At 40.2% G+C, this 23,635-nt stretch overlaps 1 protein-coding gene across 1 annotated transcript in view; it reads left to right on the top strand.

Moving 5' to 3' along the window:
• The window catches only part of LOC101590334 (multidrug and toxin extrusion protein 2), a 71,398-nt gene extending 58,414 nt beyond the window's left edge, over nucleotides 1–12,984 (top strand). The window contains exons 13-17 of the mRNA XM_004647946.2: nucleotides 2,892–2,961; nucleotides 4,217–4,349; nucleotides 9,825–9,919; nucleotides 11,258–11,312; nucleotides 12,151–12,984. Of these exons, the coding sequence (XP_004648003.1) occupies nucleotides 2,892–2,961; nucleotides 4,217–4,349; nucleotides 9,825–9,919; nucleotides 11,258–11,312; nucleotides 12,151–12,386 (589 nt within the window). The 3' untranslated portion in view covers nucleotides 12,387–12,984. The remainder of the gene's footprint in view (nucleotides 1–2,891; nucleotides 2,962–4,216; nucleotides 4,350–9,824; nucleotides 9,920–11,257; nucleotides 11,313–12,150) is intronic.
• Nucleotides 12,985–23,635: the final 10,651 nt, after the last annotated feature.

The following is a 23,635-nucleotide window of genomic DNA, read 5'->3' as shown; positions in this document are numbered from 1 at the left end:
TCTCCTAAAATCTTGTTTTGAGATTTTATACCACTGTTTTTATTTTTTTTATTTCTTTAAAATAAAAATAACTGATGTCAAAAAAAAGAGAATCTAAAAGGCCATTTGATGTAATCACCCGACCCCAGGATTCCTCCTCAATGTCCCTGCCAGGTTGTGCAGTCTCCATGCACTTTCATAACCTCAGTAGAGAAGAGCTCGCTGCCCTCCAAGGTGGTACTGAGCCTTAGGACGCCTTGCTTATGTAGAGCTGAAGTCCCCCTTTCTCGCATCACTTTCACCTGCTGATACCAGCTGCACTTCTGATCACGTGCTAGCCTATCATCTCCCGAGTTACAGCCTCACCAGTGTTGGCAGGTAACTCCTGTGCTCCGTAAGGTCCTCTCCTGCATGGAAGAAACCCAGAATTCCTTTAGCTGTTTCTCAAGGAGTATGATTTTGAGTCTTGACTCTCTTAAAATCACATCAGTGTTCTTAGACCTAACAGCACCATTCAGTGCAGAACTGTGCCCATTATACCTCCTTTTACCTGAAGACCCCAGAGAAGCATTAAGTTTTGGTGGCCATGTCCTTCTGAGACTTTTGAGCTCCCTGCCACTGTGCGCTGGATCAGCCACAGTGTCCCCACTCTTCCTTCCTATGGTTGTCCTCTTGAACCCAAATGTAGAATCCCACATGTGGATTTGTTGATTGTTCTTATTTTTATTCATCTTGTCATGTTTGGTTGGTTCCTAATTCTGCCTCTGATAGTGTTTGCTGTCCCTTCCAGCTTCTGGCCTCTGTGCACCTGTCTTAGAATGGTGGCCTCTGAGTCCCTGCAAGCTTTCAGTTAATAACTAGAGTTTGGAAAAATTGGCTTTGATGATATTTGCCAGTTTTGCACAAGTCCTCTTCCTATGAAGGACAACCCCTTCCTGTCCCTGAGTGTGCTCTGCAATGTCTTGTAAGACCTGGACATTTTAAATAATATGATATAGCAAAGGTGGGAATCAGATTCTCCTCCTTCTCGTGGCATTGCTGTTCTGGCTTATTGCAGACTGCCAATCTCCATTTCTTTAGTAACAGTAGAGGGTTGCTACCCTCCTTTAGAGAGAGGAGAATTTCTGTGTAGTTTTTACAAAGTCTACATGTCTCTACTTAAATGCTTCGATGTAGTAAGGGTTTGTTTGTTTGTTTTGAACATTTTCGTCTTTTTAAATTCTTTGACAGGCCCTGTCAGGGAAGCCTCTGTGCCAGCTCACCCCTTCGTTAATCTCTGGTAGATCAAAACACGCAGTCCCTTTTTCTCCAACCTGGTGCCAGGATGCCACACAGATATGTGAGTGGCCATCGCTGCCGCTGCCTGCTATGGGACTGAGAGGTGGGAAAATGGAGCTGCTCCCAAACTTACCCACACTTCCCAGTCTCGTCATCAGTATCCCCTACCATTGCAAGCTGACTCCAGAATTCATCAATGGTTGCTGCTAACATTTCCTGCCAGCCAGTGATCGCTGTGGCAGAGACTGATACTTGAAATGTCTCCCCTGCCATCGTCCCTGATGTCACCAGGATAGAGACCTTTCACACTGACTGGGCTCTCATTCTTTTGTAGGAGAAAACTTTGTCCTGAAATTTTGAGTTATCATTTTTGCCCTTGACTGGTTAATGAAGGTGGTTAAATGTGGTAAATCCTTTTTTTCTACTTACCATCCTGTGGACTTTAGATGCGAACTATTGAATTACCCTTAAGCTCCAGGAAATGTATCATTTTTCTCCCTTAAATTTACTTCCTTCTGTGCCATTTTCCTTTCTTTGCCTTTAAATGCTTTTCAGATAAGTGTTAGATAGAATTTATGGATCAGTCTCTTTTATCTCTCTGTTTTTGGAGAGACAAAAGTCTTCAACTTTTATTTTCGAAGTTGGAATTTAGTCTTTAGTCATTTATTAGCTGGTCTTTAAGTAAAATGTTTTATTGTTCACATTTTTCATCATCTCCAGTCACTGTCCCCAATTGCACCTTTCCCTCGATTGCCTGTTGTGAGCTTATGAATGTCTCTGAGAGTAGCAATTATAATTTCAACAACGTTCTCTTATGTGCCTTGTTTCAGGTTCCTTTTGTGTCAGCATGCTTACATTATTTTGCTTTCCCTTTCCATGCGTGTATGTGTTGTTGTTGTTACTTTTCTGAGCATCTTGGGTGCATTGGTTCCATAATGGTTTTTCTGAAAGACCATACTGTTACGTTGATGAGCAGAGGCAGTGCATATATGGGGTGACTGCAGTCCTGTGAGTCACATCTAAAGAGGTCACACTCGCTCACAGTGAGGGCCACTTAGGGCTTCGGGCTGCGCCTAACTGGGTGAGTCTCTTGGCTACAGGCTCCCCTTGAGGGTACATGGGAGTGGAGGAGGGGGGAGGGAGAAGGGGAAGGGGAAATCTTCTCCTGTGGGGAGGGCACTGTGGCCTGTTGCATGGACTACATAGGCCCTGGGCCCATGGCGCATTGCTCAGTCCCCTCTGTCCTTGCTGTGTCCTCTCCAGAGCCCAACACCCCCTCTGCAGACCTTCTAAGCAGATCTTCCATAAATGAAGAGAGTTCAGAGAATCCACAGAGAGGCAAATATTTCCTATATGAACACTGGATTTCAACTCTGTTTTTGAAGAAGACTCATGCAGAAGCTGAAACCTGCTGCTTTTTTTGGTCCCATTTGTTATATTTGTGCACCCATAAGTGGAGCCTTAAGAATTGTAGCCTAACCATATCCCCATTAATCTAAGTTTTATATACAGTAGCAATAAAATCTGAATTAGAAAAGTTTCACTATGTACTTCCTTTGTCAAAAGGTAATGTATTGTTTGGACTGAATTATCTGGTTTGTGAGTTTTCTGACTGCTTTCTTCTCCTTCAACAGGGACATTATTTCCCTTGTGAGCCACGTGATGCTTATTTTTGCTCCTTTTCATCTCTTTGATGCACTGGCAGTGAGTATTTGGAGTGATTTTACTCCATCGTATGTATTAATATGTCTTTTGTTTCTGTCTTTTTTATATTAAAAATTGAGCATCCATGATTTCATTTTTGAAAAGAGTGACCTCTTGCTTCAAGCAGCCTAAGCATTTGAGGGAAAGATTTGTTACTCAGGAGTACATCGTTCTGAGGCAGAGGAGACTGGCATTCTCTACCTCTTCTAACTGTACCGGGTACCTGAGTGCCATGAGTGGTGTCCTGGCCAAGTGCTGAGGTGACCTGTCATGAACCCTCCCAAATAGTCCATGCTACCTTTTTTTTTCCCATGCTACCTTTGAGTCAACTCTGACATTTGAAAGACCCTGTCTAGACTGGGTCTTCTGTGGATATGTGGGTGTTTTTTTTAGAAGACCATTTGCTTGTACACTGGAATCATTCTCGGAGAAGCCTTCATTACATAACATCTAGGCCTGAATAGTTGTCATGCTTTTTTATCCATGGAATTTCTTCCACTTTCTCCATAAAAACCTGAAGATATGGTTCCCATGACTGGACACAGAAGGTGGGCACAGAGGGTGGTAAGAAGAGTGGAGGGCTGGGGAGACAGCACAGTGGGCTAAGCGCCTGCCTGGCAAGTGCAAGGACCCGTGTTCAATCCCTGGAAACCCAGGTGTGCTGTGCTGGCTACCAAAACCAGGCATGGTGACCCATATGTGTAATCCAAGCATTGCAGAGGCTGAGACAGGAGAATCATTATGAGTTGGAGATGTGTAGTGAGGCCCTAAAGCAAAGAAAGAAACAAAGAAAGAAAGAAAGAAAGAAAGAAAGAAAGAAAAGATTTTTTTAAATATGTGGAAAAGAAACTCACAATTGCATTAATATTTTCAGCCATAATTTCAGACTGATTTTTGCTGATATACCATCGGTATAACCTCTGTTTGGGGTAGGGGGCACTAGGAATCAAACTCAGGACCTTATACTTGCCAGGCAGGTACTGTGCCACTGAACTAAATCCCTGACACATGTACTTTTAGAAAATACTTTTAGTCAAGATAAATAACCAGCTATTTAAATAGTGTTACTTAATCATTTTCTGATGCAAGCTGCTGTAGTTTTATTGCCCAGGATGTCTTCTTTCATCTCTTGCACAATGCGTTCTGTCTGCTATTTCACCATCCCCAACCCTGTGAGATGCTAGTGCGGACTTCTGAGCCTGACGTGATGACAGCAGTGTGGCTGCAGTGTTGCTGTTGGGTTTCCTCTCCTTAGGGTGCGGGCGGCGGAGTGCTGAGAGGGATTGGAAAGCAAAAGACTGGCGCTCTCCTGAACGTCATCAGTTACTACGTGTTTGGCTTTCCCATTGGAGTGTCTCTGATGTTTGCTGCTAAGCTTGGGATAATAGGTATGTGTTTCATTCCTCAGTGACTCACTGCAAATCTCATTACTCATATTAAGATAAAGTTCTTGAGACAGAAAACAATTGATCGGACAGTCATTTTGTGTGCAAGAGGAGAAATTCTTTTCTCTCCCAATATTTGTTCACTGCTCCTTGTACAAATGCACTGAGAGTGCAGTACTGAATGAGATAAACGAGACTGGGCGTGGTGGTGTGCGCCTGTAATCCCAATGCCTGGGAGGCTGAAAACGAGAGAATCACTACTAGTCTGATCTGTACAGCGAGACCCTGTAGACCCTGTACTAAATACATTTTTAAAAAGTTGAATGAAATAAACATGCTTCTGCCCTCAGGATGAGACTGAGAGTCAACAATTACACAACCAGTCAGTTGCCAGGGGATTAGGCGCTACCAGAAGAAACAGGCTGCAGTGGGACCTATGGTGAGGTGCGGGAGCATCCGGGCCTCCAGGCTCAGGAGAGCAGCTCAGGCCTGAGACATCAGCATAAGAGGCCTAAATGACATAGAAAGCACCCTGGCTCAGAAGCCAAATAAATTTATAACAACTGCTTAAGATAGAATATCTCATTAGCCTGTTTTTATATGTGAAAAATTTAAAACCTAAAATGGTTAAGTAATTATTCCAAGCCCCTCAGTAATGAAGGGATGAGACAGGATCTGAACCCAGGTAGTTTGAGTCCAGAGTCACATTTGTTAGCACTGTGTGTTGTCCCTCTTATATGGATTTTATGATTCTCTCATTTGTTCAATAAACCTTCACGGAGTACCTGTATATATCAAGCCCTGAGCTATCCGTCTTTTGCAGTTCACTCTCTCTGCCCTCAATTTACTCTCTTATCTAGTTCCTTGGCCTTCTTCCCCCTCTCTGCTCTTGGAATGCTGGCTTCACCAGGGACCAGGATGGTGGTAGCGCTTTTGTCCCTGTGTTCTGCATACTCCTCCTCGGAAGTCTTGGCCTTGCTCCCAGATGTTCATACTGCAGATCTTGAGCAGTGGCCTGAGCTCATGCCTGCAGCGCGCACTGTACTTCCCGCTTCCCCACCATTCCTGGCTGCTCTGCCGACATCTCTACCACCCCAGCCTCCTTGTTGACTCCTTCCTGGTTGACGTAAATTTAAGGACTCAGCCCCAGTCTTGCTACCAAGTTGGACCAGTTGTGTGGCCATAATATCTTTCATATCTGTGAGGGTCCATCCCATATACAAGAGAGGAAGAGCTGAGAGTTTATAACAGGGCAAAAATGCTATTTATCTTAGCCTTTATATAGCCAGTAAACTGCTTCTAACCCGATCACTTATTACCCTCTTTAGCTGTTACATCTTTGCATCTGTTTTCCTACAGAGGGAGAAAGCAGAGGCGTATGCCTCCAGGCAGCTTCTGTTTTTCTCACCCACTTCATCCCTTCTCAGGAAAACTATTCTCAAGTTGCATCTCGGAGTGTGTCACTGTCTCTGTAGAGAATAAATGTGGGCTTGGGAGGGGGAGGGAAGGAAGGTGAAGAGGTACAGATACCACCTCCCCACGATGCGTGTAATCACTGTGTACTCTAAACATGAACTAATAAATAAAATAAAAACAACAAATGCAGTATTGTCAAACACTTGGGAACTGACTCAGGCCATCCAACACCTGGAGGCCATCTGTGTTTTTGTGAAGCAGATGTTTCTCTGACACAGCTTTTATGTTCTAGTATCAGGTACACATTTTAGAAAAACTTGCTTCTGTTTTTTCATGTTTCATAATTTTGGGCAATAATCCCATAGAGGGGAGGAAGACTAAATGAGAGGGATGAGAATATCAAATTCTGGAATGATTTGGCCATTTAATATAACAATGATAAATTATATTTAAAAATTCATCATTTGTCTGCATTGGTAGTCCTTCCAGTTGATGAAATTCCAGGAGCTTTTAATGACTGAAAGCTGCATACCTGAAAATGCTATTAAAGTTACAGGCTTAAAAATAATCATGTACACAGATGGGGAAGAGGAGAGTTACCAAGCCATGTTGCCGCTCCATCACCAACAATTTTCCTACCAAATTGTGTCTGCTGTAAGCAGTGTGCGCAGAATGTATTTCTGTGTGCCTAAAACAACATGGGCTCATAGCACAGAAAATGGGCATGAAGTAGGGACTGTCCTGCAGACAAATGAAGCAGCTGTCACTCCCTTAGTATGTGATCGTGCTTTCTCAGAATTGGACTTCTCCTCCTCTCCTATAGCCTTTCTCATCACAGGAATAGTCATTTTTATGCCTTCCTGGATTTCAACATTCAAGCAAAAGTTAAACAGGTATTTCTGCCTGCCCAGTCTCCAAAACCATGAACCAAAATAAACTTTTTGTCATTTATTAATCACCCAGCCTCTGGTGTACAGTAAGAGAAAATGAAAGACAAATGCTTTTTTTATCATGAAAACTTAAGAACTGTTTATATATATGAAGGCCATTAATAATTGTAGCTCTTACAGTTCTGAATTTCTCTAATTATTCTGAATATCTCTGAATTACTATATGTGCTAATTTTGAGTAGATTACAGGCAGTTTTTCAGGTACACAATGATAACATTTGCAACTCAATTTTATATTCTTTCCAACTTTCATATTTTTTTTTCTTGCACAATTTTTCTTGCACAATGCCTCTAGCAGTGAAGCATTGTAACAAGGATACCGGATGACAGTAGAACTGATTATCATGACTTTAATGCCAGCAATCCCAGTGTTCCTCTACTAAGTGATAGTTGGATTTTGGGCTGAAATGTGTACCTACCTGTTTTGTTTTTATTTTAGTTATGTTCAAGAAGTGTCTATGGAATCTATTTTATTGAATGTTTCCAACAAAAATGATGGTGAATTTTGTCAAGTGTTCCTTTGGTGCCCTTAGAAATGATCTTATTGGGGCCAGGGAGATGGCTCAGTAGAATAAGCACTTTCCTGGGAAGCGCAAGGGTCTGAGTTCAATCCCCGGTTCAGAAAAAAAAAAAAAAAAAAAAAAAAAAAAAAAAAAAAAAAAAAAGATCCTATCACTGTTATCCTTAGATCTTGCTGGGATTACATGTGTGCCACCAGGCTGGTTTCAATACACCCAGGGGGTAGAGCCAGTGCAGCATGTGGTGCTCGGGGTGGAACTGTCCCTGTGCTTGGCTAAGCAGGCATTTAGTCCGCTGAGCTATCTCACCAGCCCTTCATCCTGAACTTTGGTTGTTTTTTTTTTGTTTTTGTTTTTTATTTTTATTTTTATTTTTATTCTTAGGGAAGGGTCTATAGGGTGTCCAGGATCTCACTACTAGATCAGACTTGTAGTGATTCACCTGTTTACAACCTCCTAAGAGCTGGGATTATAGGCATGCACCACCATGCCCAGTCTCAATCGCTGGCTCAGCGCACCCTAGGGACAGGGCCAGCACAGCAGGCCCAGGGATCAAACCTCCAGTCCCTGTGCCTACTTGGCAGGTGCTTTAATCCACTGAACTATTTGGCCAGCCCTCAATCCTTAGATCTGATATAAAGATAAGTGACATTAATTGTTTCCTTGTACTCAACTATCTCAATTATATGTTGTTCCTTTATTGAGCAGCTAGATTCCTTTTGTTAATATTTCATTATTTAAGAATTTTATAAGTAGGTCTGATCTGCAGGGCTTTGTTTTTGTCTCTTCTTGTAGTACTGAGTATTGAATCTAGGGCTTTCACACTGAGCTGCCTCCTCAACTTGTTTTTATTTTGAGAGAAGGTCTTCCTCAGTTGCCCCACTGGGCTTGAACATGTGATTCTCCTTCCTCAACCTTCCAGAGTGCTGGGATTACAGATATCTACCATGGGTTCAGTTTGATCTATTGTTTTATTTGTTGTGCATCTTTGTTAGGTTTTGCTATTGGTATTACTAATAATATTTACATTATGATTAACACTCACGTTGGTCACTTTTCTTATCCCTGGGACAAAGTACTCAACACTCACTCACAGCTTAAAAGAAGAGAAGTGTATTTTGGCCCACATTTTTCAGTCCACAGTCACTTGGCTTCAGGGCAAAAGTGGCATGAGCAAAGGGCCTGCCAGGAGGGAGGCTGTGCATGGCAGGAAGGAGGCAGAGAGCCGAAGGAGGATTTGCGGGGGGCGATGATATCAGTGAGTGCCTGCGAACCTCATTGTAATCCACTCAAAACTACCATAAATAATACGAGGAATTCAGAACTGTAAGGGCTAAGGGCTGGCCAGATAGCTCAGTAGATTAAAGCACCTGCTTAGGCAGACACAGGGGCTGGGGGTTCGATCCCCAGTGTGTGCTGCTGATCCTGCCCCTGGGGTGCACTGAGACAGCCATGGAGACTGGGTGTGGTGACGCATGCCTGTAATCTCAGTGCTTGGGAGGCTGAAAAACAGGAGAATCACTACTAGTCCGATCTATATAGTGAGACCCTATAGACCGTGTACTAAATACATTTAAAAAAATTGTAAGGGCTACAAATATATATAATTCAAGTTCCACCAATGAGTACCTGAGGTTCTTGGGGACCCTAGATATAAAACATAACCACTCACTTCACAAAGTCAATTTGAAATTTTTTTTCCTCATATGCCTTGGGACAACTTCAATAGTGTGAGAATCACCTGTTTTTATAAAGGTTTGATGAAACTCTTCCATGAAATTCTCATGGCCTGGTATTTCAAAACGCAATGGTAGAGCACTTGCCTACCATGCAGGAGGCCCAGGATTCGATACCCAGATTGAAAAAAAAAATCTAATTGGAGAGCTGAATGAATGCAATAATGTAAATTGAAAAAATTCTTTTTGCTCTGTGTCTAGCCAGTACATTTTTACCTTTCAAAATTTTTATTGTTTCCCCATTCCTTTATGAAATTCAAATTTCAGCTGGTAGATTAGTTTTATTGTATTCAAATTAAAGCAAGGACTCAGTTTCTCATCTTCCTGGAAATGCTGCCGTTTGGTGGTCTTCAATATCCTTTCTCTGTTAGTGGTGGGTACAGGCTGGGCCCACGGGATGTGTGATGAGCCTCAAGCTGGGATCCGTCGTTCTGTGCGGGAACAGCACTGCCAAGTTGTTACACTGCCTCTCTGCCAGGAGCTGTGTTAGACACTGGGGAAGTACCAGTTAGCCAAAGCAGTCTCCTTGTGCTTAATGATTTCTGGGGTTTTGCGTTTCATCTTTATTTTTTTAAAAAGCAACTGTTCACCTTTTAGACTCTAAGACCCTGTTTTCTTTATCCAGTCATAAGTTGCTTGCTATTGTACACAGTAGGTGCTGGATTTGTGTGTAATCCCTGTGAATCAGTGATGGATTTGTGTGTAATTCCTGATCCATGCTGATCTGAAATTTTAGGAAGGGAAGTTAATTAACTGAAGTGTGCTCCACAAATTAGGGATTATTAGGGAAGAAATTTAATGGCCAGGGGAACTGACTTGAAGCAAATCTAAACTCTGATACTCCTGCTATACCCACAGGTCTCTGGTCTGGGTTGACAGTTTGTGTCTTCATTCAAGCCCTTTTCTACTCGGTGTGCATCCTGAGGACAAACTGGAGTAGAGTTGCGGAGCAGGTAACGGTGTTCACGCTGATTTTAGCAGGCGGCTCTACTTAATCCCATGACACAGCAGGGAACCTTTTCAGGTCAAATGGTACACAATGCCCCTGGCAGCAAGACACACAGTGAACTATAACCAGCCGGGTGTGGTGATGCACGCAGATAATCCCAGCACTCGGGAGGCTGAGGCAGGTGGATCATTGTGAGTTTGAGACCAGCCTGGATTACAAAGTGAGCTCAAGGCCAGCCTGAACTGCATAGTGAGACCCTCTCTCAAAAAGGCTAATAATAATAATAATAATAATAATAATAATAATCAGAGACCCAATCTGTTTTTCAAAGTTCATTGGACATATTTTCCTGTTTGATACAGTAATCTTAGAAACATTGTTTCTTGTTCAAAGTGATTACCTCCTTTTTAGGTTTATTTTTAAAATTTTTTTTGTTTATTCTTTACTAAAATGCAGTATGCTAGATATCCGTGGGCTGTGGGGGAGAATATATGTGCAGAGAGTCCGGACCCTGACCATTGGGAGCACCAGTGGGTTGAACTGTGAGCTTGATTTATGGTGAGGTGAGATGGGTGGATAACTGCTACAGGCGAGGGAGTCTTAGCAAGGGGACACATGGGTGAGCTTAGGGTATCAGCGCTTTCTGTTCGAGCTTTAGTCACCCTTGAGATTTCAAATTCATTTCAATTTGCCTACTAGTAATCTTTCCTAAATTCAGTTTGCTTTATTGAGAGAATGGAGTGTACAGGACTTTGTTTGATCATGAAGAAACCTGTAGATGGTAATATCATTTATCTTTATTTTCTTCCATCTGTTTGTGCTTTGGAACACTAAAGTGCATGTGCACAAATAATATGTTAAATCTGTGACTCTGGCCACAGGGCTTTTGTCTTGTTTGTGAGCTGAGCATGTGATGGGGAGGTCAGAAGGTTTTTGGTGCTTTGTTTTTGTGGTAAGGCATTTGTAGAACCATGAAAGGTGGTGCTAAATATTAGAACCCTTCAAGAGCAGTTTTAGCAGCAGTCATAATACATACTTATGTATATCATTGTAGATTTCCAATAAGGTGGTTTAAGATGCTACCAGCAATTCTAGTCCCAACTGGGGCAGTGCCTAGCCAGAAACTTGTTCTTAGAACTGTCTGTAATTGCATGCTTGTCTTTAAGTTTTATAGCAATTTGAAATTATGAAGTGTTGTTTATTTACCTGGAAGTCTTTGTAGTGGTTGAGATGTGCAATAAATTAACTTTCTTAACCGAAAAAAAAAAAAGATGAACTTTAAAAAGAAATTGTTATTTGGACTTGATCTCTGTTTCCTTTCCTCATGTGACCTTGTTTTTAGGCACAAGTTCGAGCTGGGCTAAAAGGCAATAAAGACTCTGTACTGCCCCCAACAGGTACTGGAAACCATTCTTTTATGTATTCTAGCATAATGTGGCAGAGTTTTATGGTCACTTTTAATAATGTATTCTCATATAAATTTCACTAATATAATTTCATGTGAAAAGAAAAACTCAGTGCTTTTATAGGTAAATGGATGCAATTAGAGACCATACTCGTAAGTGAAATAAATCACACCTGTATGTGCAAACATCATGTCGTCTCACTAGTGTAAGAACCTGAAAGAGTAAATAAAAATCTGAAAGGCACAATAGATACTGTGAAAGGGAAAGCCTCTGCTCAAAGGGAAGGAACAACTGGGATGAGGAAAAGGACAAGAGAAAGAAAGAAGGCAAGAAAAACATGTATTTATGCATATACACAGGATAGCTTGATAACTGTACTGCTGATTTCTGCTGGTTTACTGAAAGGACCAGTTAATGCTTAAAATCCTTTTTCTCTTCCTCTTTTTAACTTCTTATAACTTCTTTTGACCATTTTTACATTCTTATATCTAGTTATTAAAACAACTAATCTGAAGATAACATTATGAACTATAACAACCATTGTTGAAATCTTATTATTTTGTTTAATAAAATTCTGTATCATTTCTAATGAAGTTTTGTTGGACTATTTTTGTGTTCTCTTTCAAAAAAAATAGGAGTCAGGGATATAGTCCAGCAGCACAAGTGCCTGTCTGACACGTGCAAGGTCCTGAGTGTGATCTCTGGTACTGCAAAATAAATAGATAAATGAGTTCATGCATACACGGATACAAAGTCCTAAATTTATTTTATTTTATTTTATTTTACTTGACTTAGTCCTAGTAAGTTCCTCACTGTTTTTTTCACACAGATCTACCAAACCTGGAAAGAGAAGTAACCGGTGATGTGATTTTACCTGATGTTATCAGACCAGAGGGCCAGACTGCTCAGCTGATGGTGCTGCAAGAAAACCAGCATGTGGTTCCTACCATTGGGGAGGTCTTGACAGTGAGACAACTGATAGTCTATCGAGGAACAGCATTAGCCCTTGCTATTGCCAGCCTTGTGGCAGGAATATTAGTGAGAGTTTTCAGTAACCATAAGTAAAGTAGAAAAAAAAATCACCGATCTGTAAATAAGAAGTGATAATTCTATGCTAAATAGGAGGCAGGAAATGTGGGCTTGGTATTTGGATGGTGGTTTCATTGTCAGTTAGGGGAGGAAAGGACTTCAGGGATGTTTCCTTAGTTATTCTGGGAAATGGCCCACCGTACTGGAGATAAAGAAGGGCGCTGTCGTTTCAGCACGACTGTCGGGGAGCGCTACACCCAGTCCTCGGGAGTGCTAAGGTATATTTTGCATGGCACCAAGCTACACTGTCAGCCCCACGGAGCTATAATTTTCAGTATACTTTTCTTTGTTAATTTTATCATGCTTTCCAAATATTTAATATTCCCTACTGCAAATGTTCTTTACTCTTTCTTATGTTGAATATTTTTCCTCTTTCAGGTTTATTGACTTTTACCATATAAAATATTACTTCTTGTTTGCATTTCTCTGTTAATATACTTTGGCTTGGCAGGGAGTATATATTAAGTGCCTACTAAGTCTTACGTCATATAAGCGTTTGTTAAACACTTTAAAATTTAAAATGTATGCTGACAGTATTTGACAGTATGTCAATGTAGAAAAGACCACTTATTTTTTTTTGTATCATAACAAACTTTCATGTCAACTTTTGTATATAATTGGAAAATAAATATGCATTTCTTGCACCATGCTGACAACTGTGGTTTTTCTTCCAGGTAAGAGACTTTTAGAGCTTTTTCTAGAGAACCTGACAAAATCAAAAGGAAAAGCCTGAACATACTCTGATGTCAGGTAACCCACACAAAGCCCAGCAGGCATCTAGGGTGAAGCTTACAGATCAAAAATCCCACTGTGTTGGTCAGCTAACAAGGACTGGAGATCTAGCTCAGTGACACAGCATCTGCCTGGCAAGTGCAAAGTCCTGAATTTGATTTCTGGCACCAAAAGAAATATCTCTTACTATAACAAATATCTGAGATAATGTCCATATATAGAGAAAGGTTTACCTTGCCTCCCAGTTGGCCCCACTGCTTTTGGGCCTGTGGCAAGGCAGCAAGCACATCGTAGAGTAGAGAGTGTGCGGTGGAGCAAAGCAGCTCTCCTCAGAAGCTGGGAATAAAGAAAAGCAGAGAAAGGAAGTGGGGCCCACTATCTCCTTTAAAGGTACACCCTTAAAGGCTGAAGACTTCCCACAAGGCCCTACCTCATGAAAGTTCAGCCACTTCCAAACAGAGCTGGGGACCAAGCCTTTAACATGTGGGGCTTTGGGGAACATTCTAGATCCAAATTTTAACACTCCAGTAGTCATTTACCTTATTTGTTCCCCTTTCTTAAAGATGAGCAAGCAATTTAGAATTATCAGCTATCTCTAAAAAGCTAACTATATGAAAATGAAACTAAAAAACCTGGCTCATTTACACGGAACAAAATAAATATCCTCACAGAGGTAATATACAGTATTACAACCATCATGTAGCGTAGGATACTACAAGATAAAACATTCAGAGAAAAATTAAGATAAAATTTATACAACATAAACTTAATACCATTTCATACAATTGCACAACCACCCATAGAGTTACAAAACATCTCCATTGCCCCCACCCAATGAGCCCCAGACATGTTAAGTTGGCGCTCCTCAAGTCTCTCTCCCTTCTGTCCCGGAGAGCACTACATCTATGTCTATGGACTCACTTACTTTGAGTATTTCATGTGGAAAGAATTTTCGAGGGTCATTTATGTAGCAGCATATGTGGGAACTCACTTCCTTATTTACTGCTGAATGGTATTTCATTGTATGATACACTTCTTTCATGTATTTATCAATTGATAGAAGTGTACATCTTTTGACTATAGTTTTCAGTGTGTAAGTCTTGGTGTTTTCTTTCCTTTGTGGATGATTCATTGCTGAGGTACAGAAATGCAACTGATAGTGTGTGTTGTGTTTTGTGCATGGATTTGTAGATTTGTTTCTTAGGTCTGACAGTTTTACGGACTCAGAAAGGTTTTCTGCAAATATAATTGCCTGTCTCAAATGTCCAAAACTACTTTGACAATTAGGTGAGACAAAGAATAGGAGGCATCCAACCTTCTTGGAAAGGAAAAAGTAACATGACCTTTCTTCACAGATGACATAAACTTATTTTAATGGCATAAAGATAGACATACAGATCAGTGACAGAATTGGGAGCCTAGAAGTGAACCACAGCTTTTGGAGTCAAATGCTGCCAAGAGCATTCCATAGGAAGAAAGTCCAAGCTATTTTTGGTCTACAGACAACCATTTGTGTTACTTCCACCTGCAGTGGATATTCTTAGACCCATGCCGTGGCATTGGATCTAAAAGTAGTAATAGAATTAATGAAACATGAACTTTGTTTATCTTCCATTTTATTAATATAAAGCTGTTTTCCAAAATGGTTATATAAATTAATATTCATTTAAACAGGCATGTTGTTCTATGTCTGTGAGAACACGTGATATTTCTAGACTTTCTAATTTTTGGCAGGCTGGTGACTGCCTTATTGTTCATTTGCTTTTCTTCATTACAAAAGTAGTGTATATTCACCATACGTTTTCTTCTGTAGCTATATATATATATATATATATATATATATATATATATATATATTTAGTACAGGGTCTCACTACACAGATCAGACTCCTAGTGATCCTCCTGTTTTCAGCCTCCCAAGTGCTGAGATTACAGGCATGCATCACCACACCCAGTCTCAATCACCATCTCAGCGTTCCCTGGGGGTAGGCCTGGCACAGCATGTTGAGGATCAAACCCCCAGTCCCTGTGCCTGCCTAAGCAGGTGCTTTAATCCACTGATCTATCTGGCTGGCCTTCTTCTGTAGCTTTCTAATCTTTCTCTAAACATAAGCAATATCAGCAGGTAGCAGAATCTCACAGCGGAAGCTTGCTGGGCCCATAAACATAAGCAATATGGATATATTTTTATTTCCTCTATTTCTTAACATTATAATACACATTGTTCATTGTCTTGCTTTTTTCTTTTAACAGTAAGCCATAGATGCACTTCTCTATCAGTATAATGAAAATTTCCTTATTTTATTTCTTTGCCATACAGTATTCCACTCTGGGGCTGTACCATACTATATGTAACCAGTACCCTTTAAGGTATACACCTAGACTTCCCAGATTTTTGCTATTATAAACAGGGCTGATATTATATATCTATTCATCGATCTTTCTCATTATAATGACTCAATGACAGGAAGTTTGTCCTTGGCCACTGGTACATACTAGTCCTCAGTCCCAATAACAGCTTGACATACAGTAAGTACCAATGAATATTTGTTGCACAAATGAATGAATAACACTCCCGAAACACTGTATTCTCAATGCCCTTACACTGCCCACATTTTTGGTTTTCTCAACTGCTCACAGTTTGCGTCATATTGGAAGGATTAAGGAAGATTTCTTTGATGAAGCAAGGACTAGCAAATTTAACCAACACTTTTACTTCTCCTTATAGACAGTGGTATGGTGAACGACCTTGTGCCTGCTGCACCTTGCAGGTATTTCCCCTATGGGAAGGTTTATGTATCTTTAGAGATATACTTTTCATAGGAGGATTTTCTGTGTCAAACTAAATTTGTAATTTTGACAGATCATTGCCAAATTCCCCTTCTAAGGGATAACACCCGTAACAGTGTATAAGATCACTGTATCGTCATAACCTTGTCGGCATAAGATGTTGGGAAACTTGGATTTTGTTGATAGGGAAGTAGCATCTCAGGGTGTTTTTTACTTTTTTAAATTTGATACAGGGTCTTGCTATGCGGTTCAGACTCATAGTGATCCTCCTGTCACACCCTTCCCAGCACTGGGATTAGAGGCTTGGGCCTCCATACCCGGATTCACAATTATGTAACCCAGTTCTTTGTAAGACTATATATGAATATGCATGGGTCTGTTGCCTGGGGGATCTGTTTCTCTGCCTGAAGCCTAATGGATATAGTACATTTCAAAGGTCAAGTGTAAACACTATGAATTATACCAGATGGGCCAAAGTATGCTCTTAGCAAATAGATCACTGTTGATCAGTAGAACCAGAAAACAGAATATTTCTAAAACATACAGAGAATTTCCCTGCCTCAGTCAGTCTTTGATGTTTCAGAATTATGTCATAATCCAGACAAAAACCATAACATTCAGCCTTCTGAGTGGGGTGATTACAGGAGTGTGCCACCATGCCCAGCTCAGGACTACATTGTTTTCGTTACTGTGGCTTTGTATTGCATTTTAAAATTAGAAAGTATAAGTCCCCCAAATTTGTCCAAGATGACATCAGCTATTCAGGATCTACTGCTTTGCCATGTGATCTTTAGGATGCATTTTTCTGTTTCTGAAAGAATTACCACTGAGCTTTTACTAGAGAGTGCATTGAATCCTCAGATGGTCATGCTAATGCTATTACGTCTTCTAACATATGAATATTTGCTACTTTTTCATTACTTCTATGTCCTTAAATCTCTTTTAGTAACGTCTTATAATTTGCAGAGCTCTAGACTTTTGCGTCCTCATTAAATTTATTATTGCTAAGCATTTTATTTTTCTTTTTGATATTGTAAGCCCCTTTCCTTGTCTTCTTCCTTTCCTCCTTTGATCTTTCTTCCTTTCTTCTCTCTTTCTTCCTTTCCTTTCCCCCCTTCCCTCCCCCAGTTTTTCCTCTCTCCCTCTCCTCTATTTTATTTTAAGAAAAAATAATTTCAAAAGTATGATAGAAGGGTAACAGTGGCTATGTTGCATGTTATTATCTTTAAATTAGTTACTCAGAGTATGAGATGTCAGCATTTAATTGTCCATCTAATATTAGCACAAGCCTATCTCTTCAATGAACTAAGAAAAATTAGTAGTATAACTATCTTATCTTTTACACACACACACACACACACACACACACACACACACACACACTCCTTTTTCTTTTCTCTCCCTTTATTCTTCTATTTCCCCAGCTCAGTTTGGATCTTACTTACTCTTTCAGCTTCTTACACTAGGGAGACAATACAATGTTTACACATGCAAATCTGGTTTATTTCACTTATGAGTATGGTCTCAAGTTGCATCTATTTGCTTATAAAAGTCTCCAGTTTATTTTTCTTTATGGCTGAGTACTACTCCACCATATAAAAGGACCGTGTCTTTTTAATCCATTCCTTGGTTGATGGGCATTTGGATTGTTTTCAAGATGTAGCTATTACAAATTGTGCTGCTATAAACAAGTGAGCATATGTAACATTGTGGCACAATGCTTTTTAATTCTTCTGGGAAGATACTCAGAAGGGGAATAGCTGGGTCAAGCGGACCCTCCAACCCTAGAGTTCTGAGGAATCTCCACACTGATTTCCACTGTGGTTGTCCCAGTCTACACGCCCACCAACAATGGAGAAGGGTCCTTTTATCCCATAGATCCTCCAGCATTTGTTACTGGTTAATTTAATAGCCATTCTTTTTGGAGTGAGATGGAATGTCAGTGTTTTTCTTTTGTTTGTTTTAATTGGAAAACTTTTAATGAGGAAAGCATGCAATAAAACAAAACAATTTATGAAACCATCTACCAGCATACACCAATGCAAAGCATTATGGGTGGCATGAAGAACTCACCAAATTAGAAACACGGAGGAGGGTAAGAAGAGGAAGCTTAGGATAAATGGATTGACATCAAACAACTGCTCTTTTATCTCACTCCTCACCTTTTCCCCTTATTTCCTTTTATAAACTCCTGTAATTTCATGCACATCACTGAACAGAACAACAATGCCTAGACCTCATGGCCAGCAAGGCTGGACAAACAAGTAGTATTTCATACACAAGTATTTCATGTGGGGGAGGATCAGTGTTGTTTCAATTTGCATCTCTCAAATCACCAATGATATCGAACACTTTTTCATGTATTTATTTACTGTTTGTATTTCTTCATCTGAGAAGTGTGTAATCATCTCAGATGCCCATGTTTGGATTGGGTCTTCAAATGTGGAAGGCCTGATTTTCTTTTCAGTTTTTTATACATTCTCAATAACAATCCTTTGAGGCACAGCTGGCATACATTCTTTCCCACAGTGTGGGTTGTCTCTTCACGCTGTTGGTGGTTTCTCTTGCTGTGTCAAAGGTTTTTAGTAAGATGAGGTCCCTGTTGTTGACTCTTTGTGATGGTTCCTGTGCAACTGGGCTTTTATTCATAAAGTCTTTGTCCATAACAATGTTTTCAACAGTTTTACCTAGTCTATCTTCCAGCACATCTCATGTTTCTGTTTTAATTATTAAATCTTTGATCTGTTTTGAATTTAATTTATGCATGGTAAAAGCTATTGGTCCAATTTTAATCTTCTGCACATGCGGAGGCAGTTTTTCCAGCACCATTTATTAAAGAGATCATCTTTCTTCTAGTAAATGTACTTGGCACCTTTGTCAAAGATAGGGTGGCTGAGTACATCTGGAGTTGGTTCTGTATCTTCTATTCTGTTACAGTCATCTTCAGGTTTGTTCTTTTGCCAGCGCACACTGTTTTTTATCATGGAAGCTTTATAGAATAATTTCAAGTCAGGGATTGGGATGCCCCCTGCCTTATCTTTGTTGCCTAGAATTCCCTTTGCTATTCCAGGTCTCTTCTGGTTCTAAATGAATTTTAGGATTGTTTTCTCTAATTCTGTGAGATATGCTATTGGAATTTTGATTGGAATTGCATTAAAGGTGGGTAAGTTTTGGAAGTATGACCATTTTTACTATATTGGTTCTTCCTACCCAAGAGCAAGGGATATCTTTCCATTTTCTGATATCTGCCTTAATATTCTTTTTCATAGTACTATCCTTCTTTAGATTGATTTCTAGCTTTCTTTCTTTCTTTCCTTCTTTTTTTGGATGCTATTGTGAAAGATGTTTCCCTAATTTTTCTCTCAATGAGTTTGTTATTTGTGTACAGAAAGGCTATTAATTTTTGAATGTTGGCTTTGTATCCAGCTACATGACTGAATTTATTAAATTTAGCAGCTTTTAGTGGAGTTTTGGGAGTCTTCTATGTCAAGTATTATGTCACCTGCAAATAATGATTATTTAATTTCTTCTTTTCCTAGCATTATTCCTTTTATTTCTTTCTCATATAATTTTTCTGACTAAAGTTTCTAGGACTATGTTGAATAAGAGTGGATATGCTTCTCTTGTTCCTAATTTTAGTATGGTGTTGCCTTGTCATAGAGGGCTTTTATTAGATTGAGATAAAGACTATTCATTTCAATTTTCTATAAAGTTTTCATCATGAATGGGTGTTGGACTTTGTCAAAAGCTTTTTTCCACACCTATTGAAATGATCATATGATTTTTGTACTTGCCTCAGTTAATATGGTGTGTTACATTTATTGATTTATGTATGTTGAGCCATCCCTGCATCTCTGAGATGAATCCCACTTGGCCATGGTGTATAATCTTCTTAATGATTTTCTCTATTATGTTTATCAGTATCTTATTGAGGATTTTTGTATCTAGGTTCATTAGCAAAATTGGCCTGTAATTCTCTTTCTTAGTTGGATCATTCTCTGGTTTTGGTATCAGGGTAATGCTTGCTTCCAGGAATGAACTTGGGAATATTTCTTCACTTTCAACTTCACTAAAGAGTTTGAGAAATCTTGGTGCTAATTCTTCTCTAAATATTTTGTAGAATTTAGCAGTGAGTCTGTCAAGGCCTGGGTTTTACTTTGTTGGTAGATTTTTAATTCCACCTCTAATTTCATTGATTAACATTGGTTTATTTAAAATTTTTATATTTTCTTGATTCAGCTTCAGTCTGTCCATTTCTCCTGCATTTTTTGTCCTATTAGATTTTTTTTTTTTTTTTTTTGAACTGGGGATTGAACTCAGGCCCTTGTACTTGCCAAGATAGCACTTATTCCACTGAGCCATCTCCCAGCCCCTCTTTTGTCCTATTAGAATACAAGTTGTTAAAAATATGTGTAGATTATCTTTAGATTTCTTCAGGATCTCTTGTGATTTCATCTTTTTCATTCCTAATTATATGAACTTGAATCTCTTGTTTCCTTTTTTGATAAGGTTGGCTAAGGTTTTGTTGATTTTATTTAATCTTTCAAAGAATCAATTATCTGATTCATTCTTTGTATTTGTTTTTAGTCTCCAGTGCACTTATTTCTGCTCTGATGTTTATTTTAATTTTATTTTTTATTTTTTTTGGGGAAGGAAAGATTTATTTAGCTCACAGTTACTGGAAGTTTCAGCCCATAATCATCTGGCTCCAAGGCAGAGTGGTACAGGAAAGAGAGCATCCACTCAGGGGAATGCTCCGATGTGTATAATTTCCTCCCTCATATGAGCTTTTGGCTTATGCTGCTCTTCTTTTTATATGTTTGAGGTTCAACATTAAGTTATTTATTTGTGTTTGTTCTATTTTCCTGAAATGGGTATTCACTGCTATAAATTTCCTTCTTAGGACTGTTTTCGTTGTGTCCTATGAGTTCTGGTGGGTAATATATTTGTTATCACTTAATTGTAGAAACTGTGTAATTCACTAAGTTTATCTGTGACCCATTCATTGTTCAGGAGGGTGTTATTTAATTTTTGAAGTTCTTGTAGTTCAAATTTCACCACAGTGTGGTCTGATAATGTGCATGGGATAAGTTTGATTCCTTTGCATTTATCTAAGATCGTCTATTGAGTAGTATGTGGTCTGTTTTGGAGAACCTCTCATGTGCAGTTGACAAGAATGCGTATTCGGATGTGGGGAGGAACAATCTGCTGACATCTACCAAGTCCATAAGTTTGGTTCAGTTTGTAATGGATTACTTAGATTTTGAACTAATTGATGTCATTTTCTGCAAATTAGTAACAGGGTGCTCAAGACCACTCATTAGTTTAAAAATTACAGCCTTAAGCCCTCATGTCCGGGGAATTCCTCCTAAGACTGATTAATTCTTTTTGTAACTGCCCTTAGCAAACAGGACATGGTATTTGTGTAGATTAAAGGTTAATGTATTACTCTTCTCTTGTTGCTGGGACAAATACCCAACACTCAAAATGAGGAAAGGAAAGGTTTATTTAGCTCACACTTACTGGAGGTTTCAAGACACTGGAGGAGAGGGTGGGGCGCTGCTGTGTCCAGGATGACCCTTTGCACATCTCTGAGAAAGCACAGGCTAGCCAGTTTAACAACTCACGCATCTCTGGCCCCACCCCCCGGGTCCCACTGTGGTCCTCTGCCCTGCCCCTCAAGCCACTAGCTGCTCCTCCAGGTGCGTCTGTCCCATGACCTACATGAGGCTTTGGGGGGGACAACTAGACACAAACCATAACATTCCGCCCCTGGATTCCCAAAGTCTCATGCACATCCCTTTGTCCAAAAGGCATTTTAGTCCATCTCTAAGAGTTGCCAAAGTCCCAACAGTTTCAGCATTGCTGAAAAGTCCAAGTCCCAAGTCTCTTCCAAGATCTAAGGCAACTTCTCAACTGTGAGTCCCTGTACGAATGAAAAGTTAAATACATCCAACATTCAAAAGCACAAGATAAGCATTGCTATTCCAAAAGGTATACAGGAGGATACAAACCATTGGAGCCAAATCAAGTCCAAATATCCAGAAGGACAAACATTAAGTCCTGCAGGTCCTTGTGAAACATCTGAAGCAATCTGTGGCAAATTGTGAACTCCACATGGCTCCACCACTATAGCACTCTGGTGGTAGTTCCCATGGATTCTCTTAGGCAAGCTTTGCTCTCTCTTTGCAGTTTCCCTTAGCTGATCTACGTTCCTGACTTTTCCAAACTTCTGGAGTTTCCACTGAATAGGCTTCTCACTCACAGCTTCACATGCTACCCTCTCAGGGGCACATGACCTGGCCTCACAGGCCTTCTTCTAAAATCTAGGTGGAAGCCTTCTTAACCTCAGAATTCCTGCATTTTGCATGCACCTAAAGCCAGTGCCATGTGGATGATGCCAAGGTCTCCTGCCAACTGGAGCAGTAGCCAGGCTTTCCTCTCTCTTGGCTGTAGGGGTTGAGTGTCTGGATCACTGAGCACTCTGACCCTGATTCCAAGAAACAAATTCTCTGTGCTGGTGCCTTTCTGGAATCTGGTGTGGCTGCTACCTCTATTCTGGAACATAGGGCTCTGCAGCTTTCTCCCCAAAGCAAAGTCCCTTACCCTTGCAATTCTGAGAATGCAAAGGGCAAGAATCTGCCACCTCCTGTGATGCCCTCAGGACATCTTTTCTAGTCTCCTGTTCCTCCTGGGCAATGGAGATCCTCTCAGCTCTATCTTTGTAGTACACAGCCTTCCTGGAACTTTCTTTCTGACCAAACTCACAAGATCTTAGATCATTCTGCTGGGCTCTTTGCTCTTCATTCTCAACATAAATCTGACTGAGAGTCCTTAACAATAGCCGTACCACTGCCCCAATATTTGACTGCTTTGAGATTTCCTTTGAAAGATTAATCAGTTCTCCATGTTTAATCTCAGTCTCAGACAAAGTCTCTGGACATGGGCAAAATTCAGACAAACCTTTAGCCAAGCTGAAACACAAATGATTTGGAGTCCAACAATCAATGCAGTCCTTCTTCCCTGCAGAAACCTCCCAGCCTGCTCTTTCCAGGCAGGTTTTCTATCAGTCTTCTGATCTGAGCTCTGACCGGAATCTTCCTACAGAACAGCTGAAGCTGTTCCAGTGCTTTGCTTGTAGGCAACATCTTCAAACTTTTCCTATCTTTTTCCATAAGCCATTCCCAAAAGCTTGTAATCCACATCATCAGGTATAGCCACAATGACGACCCCACTTCTCTGGCACCAAATTCTGTATTTTGTTACTCTTCTCTTGTTGCTGGGACAAATACCTAACACTCAAAATGAGGAAAGGTTTATTTAGCTCACACTTACTGGAGGTTTCAAGACACTGGAGGAGAGGGTGGGGCACTACCATGTCCAGAATGACCTTCTCCACCTCTCTGAGAAAGCACAGGCTAACCAGTTTAAGGGTTCATGCCTCTCTGGCCGCACCCTTCAGGCCCCACCCTGGTCCTCTGGCCCTGCCCCTCAAGCCACTAGCTGCTCCTCTAGTTGTGTCTGCCCCATGACCTACATGAGGCTTTGTGGGAACAACTAGACACAAACCATAACAGTTAATAATTTCAGAATGTGTTGAATTATAGTAACCTAAGTCAGAGTGATTCATGTTGATGTATATGTACCTAAGACAATCAGCCCTTATATAATAGGTAATAATTAAGTTTAAGCCCGACTGCCTG

The sequence above is a fragment of the Octodon degus genome, unplaced genomic scaffold (assembly GCF_000260255.1).
Source record: "Octodon degus isolate 3935 unplaced genomic scaffold, OctDeg1.0 scaffold00342, whole genome shotgun sequence".
NCBI lineage: Eukaryota > Metazoa > Chordata > Mammalia > Rodentia > Octodontidae > Octodon > Octodon degus.
This window is presented reverse-complemented; position numbering and strand designations above follow the sequence as displayed.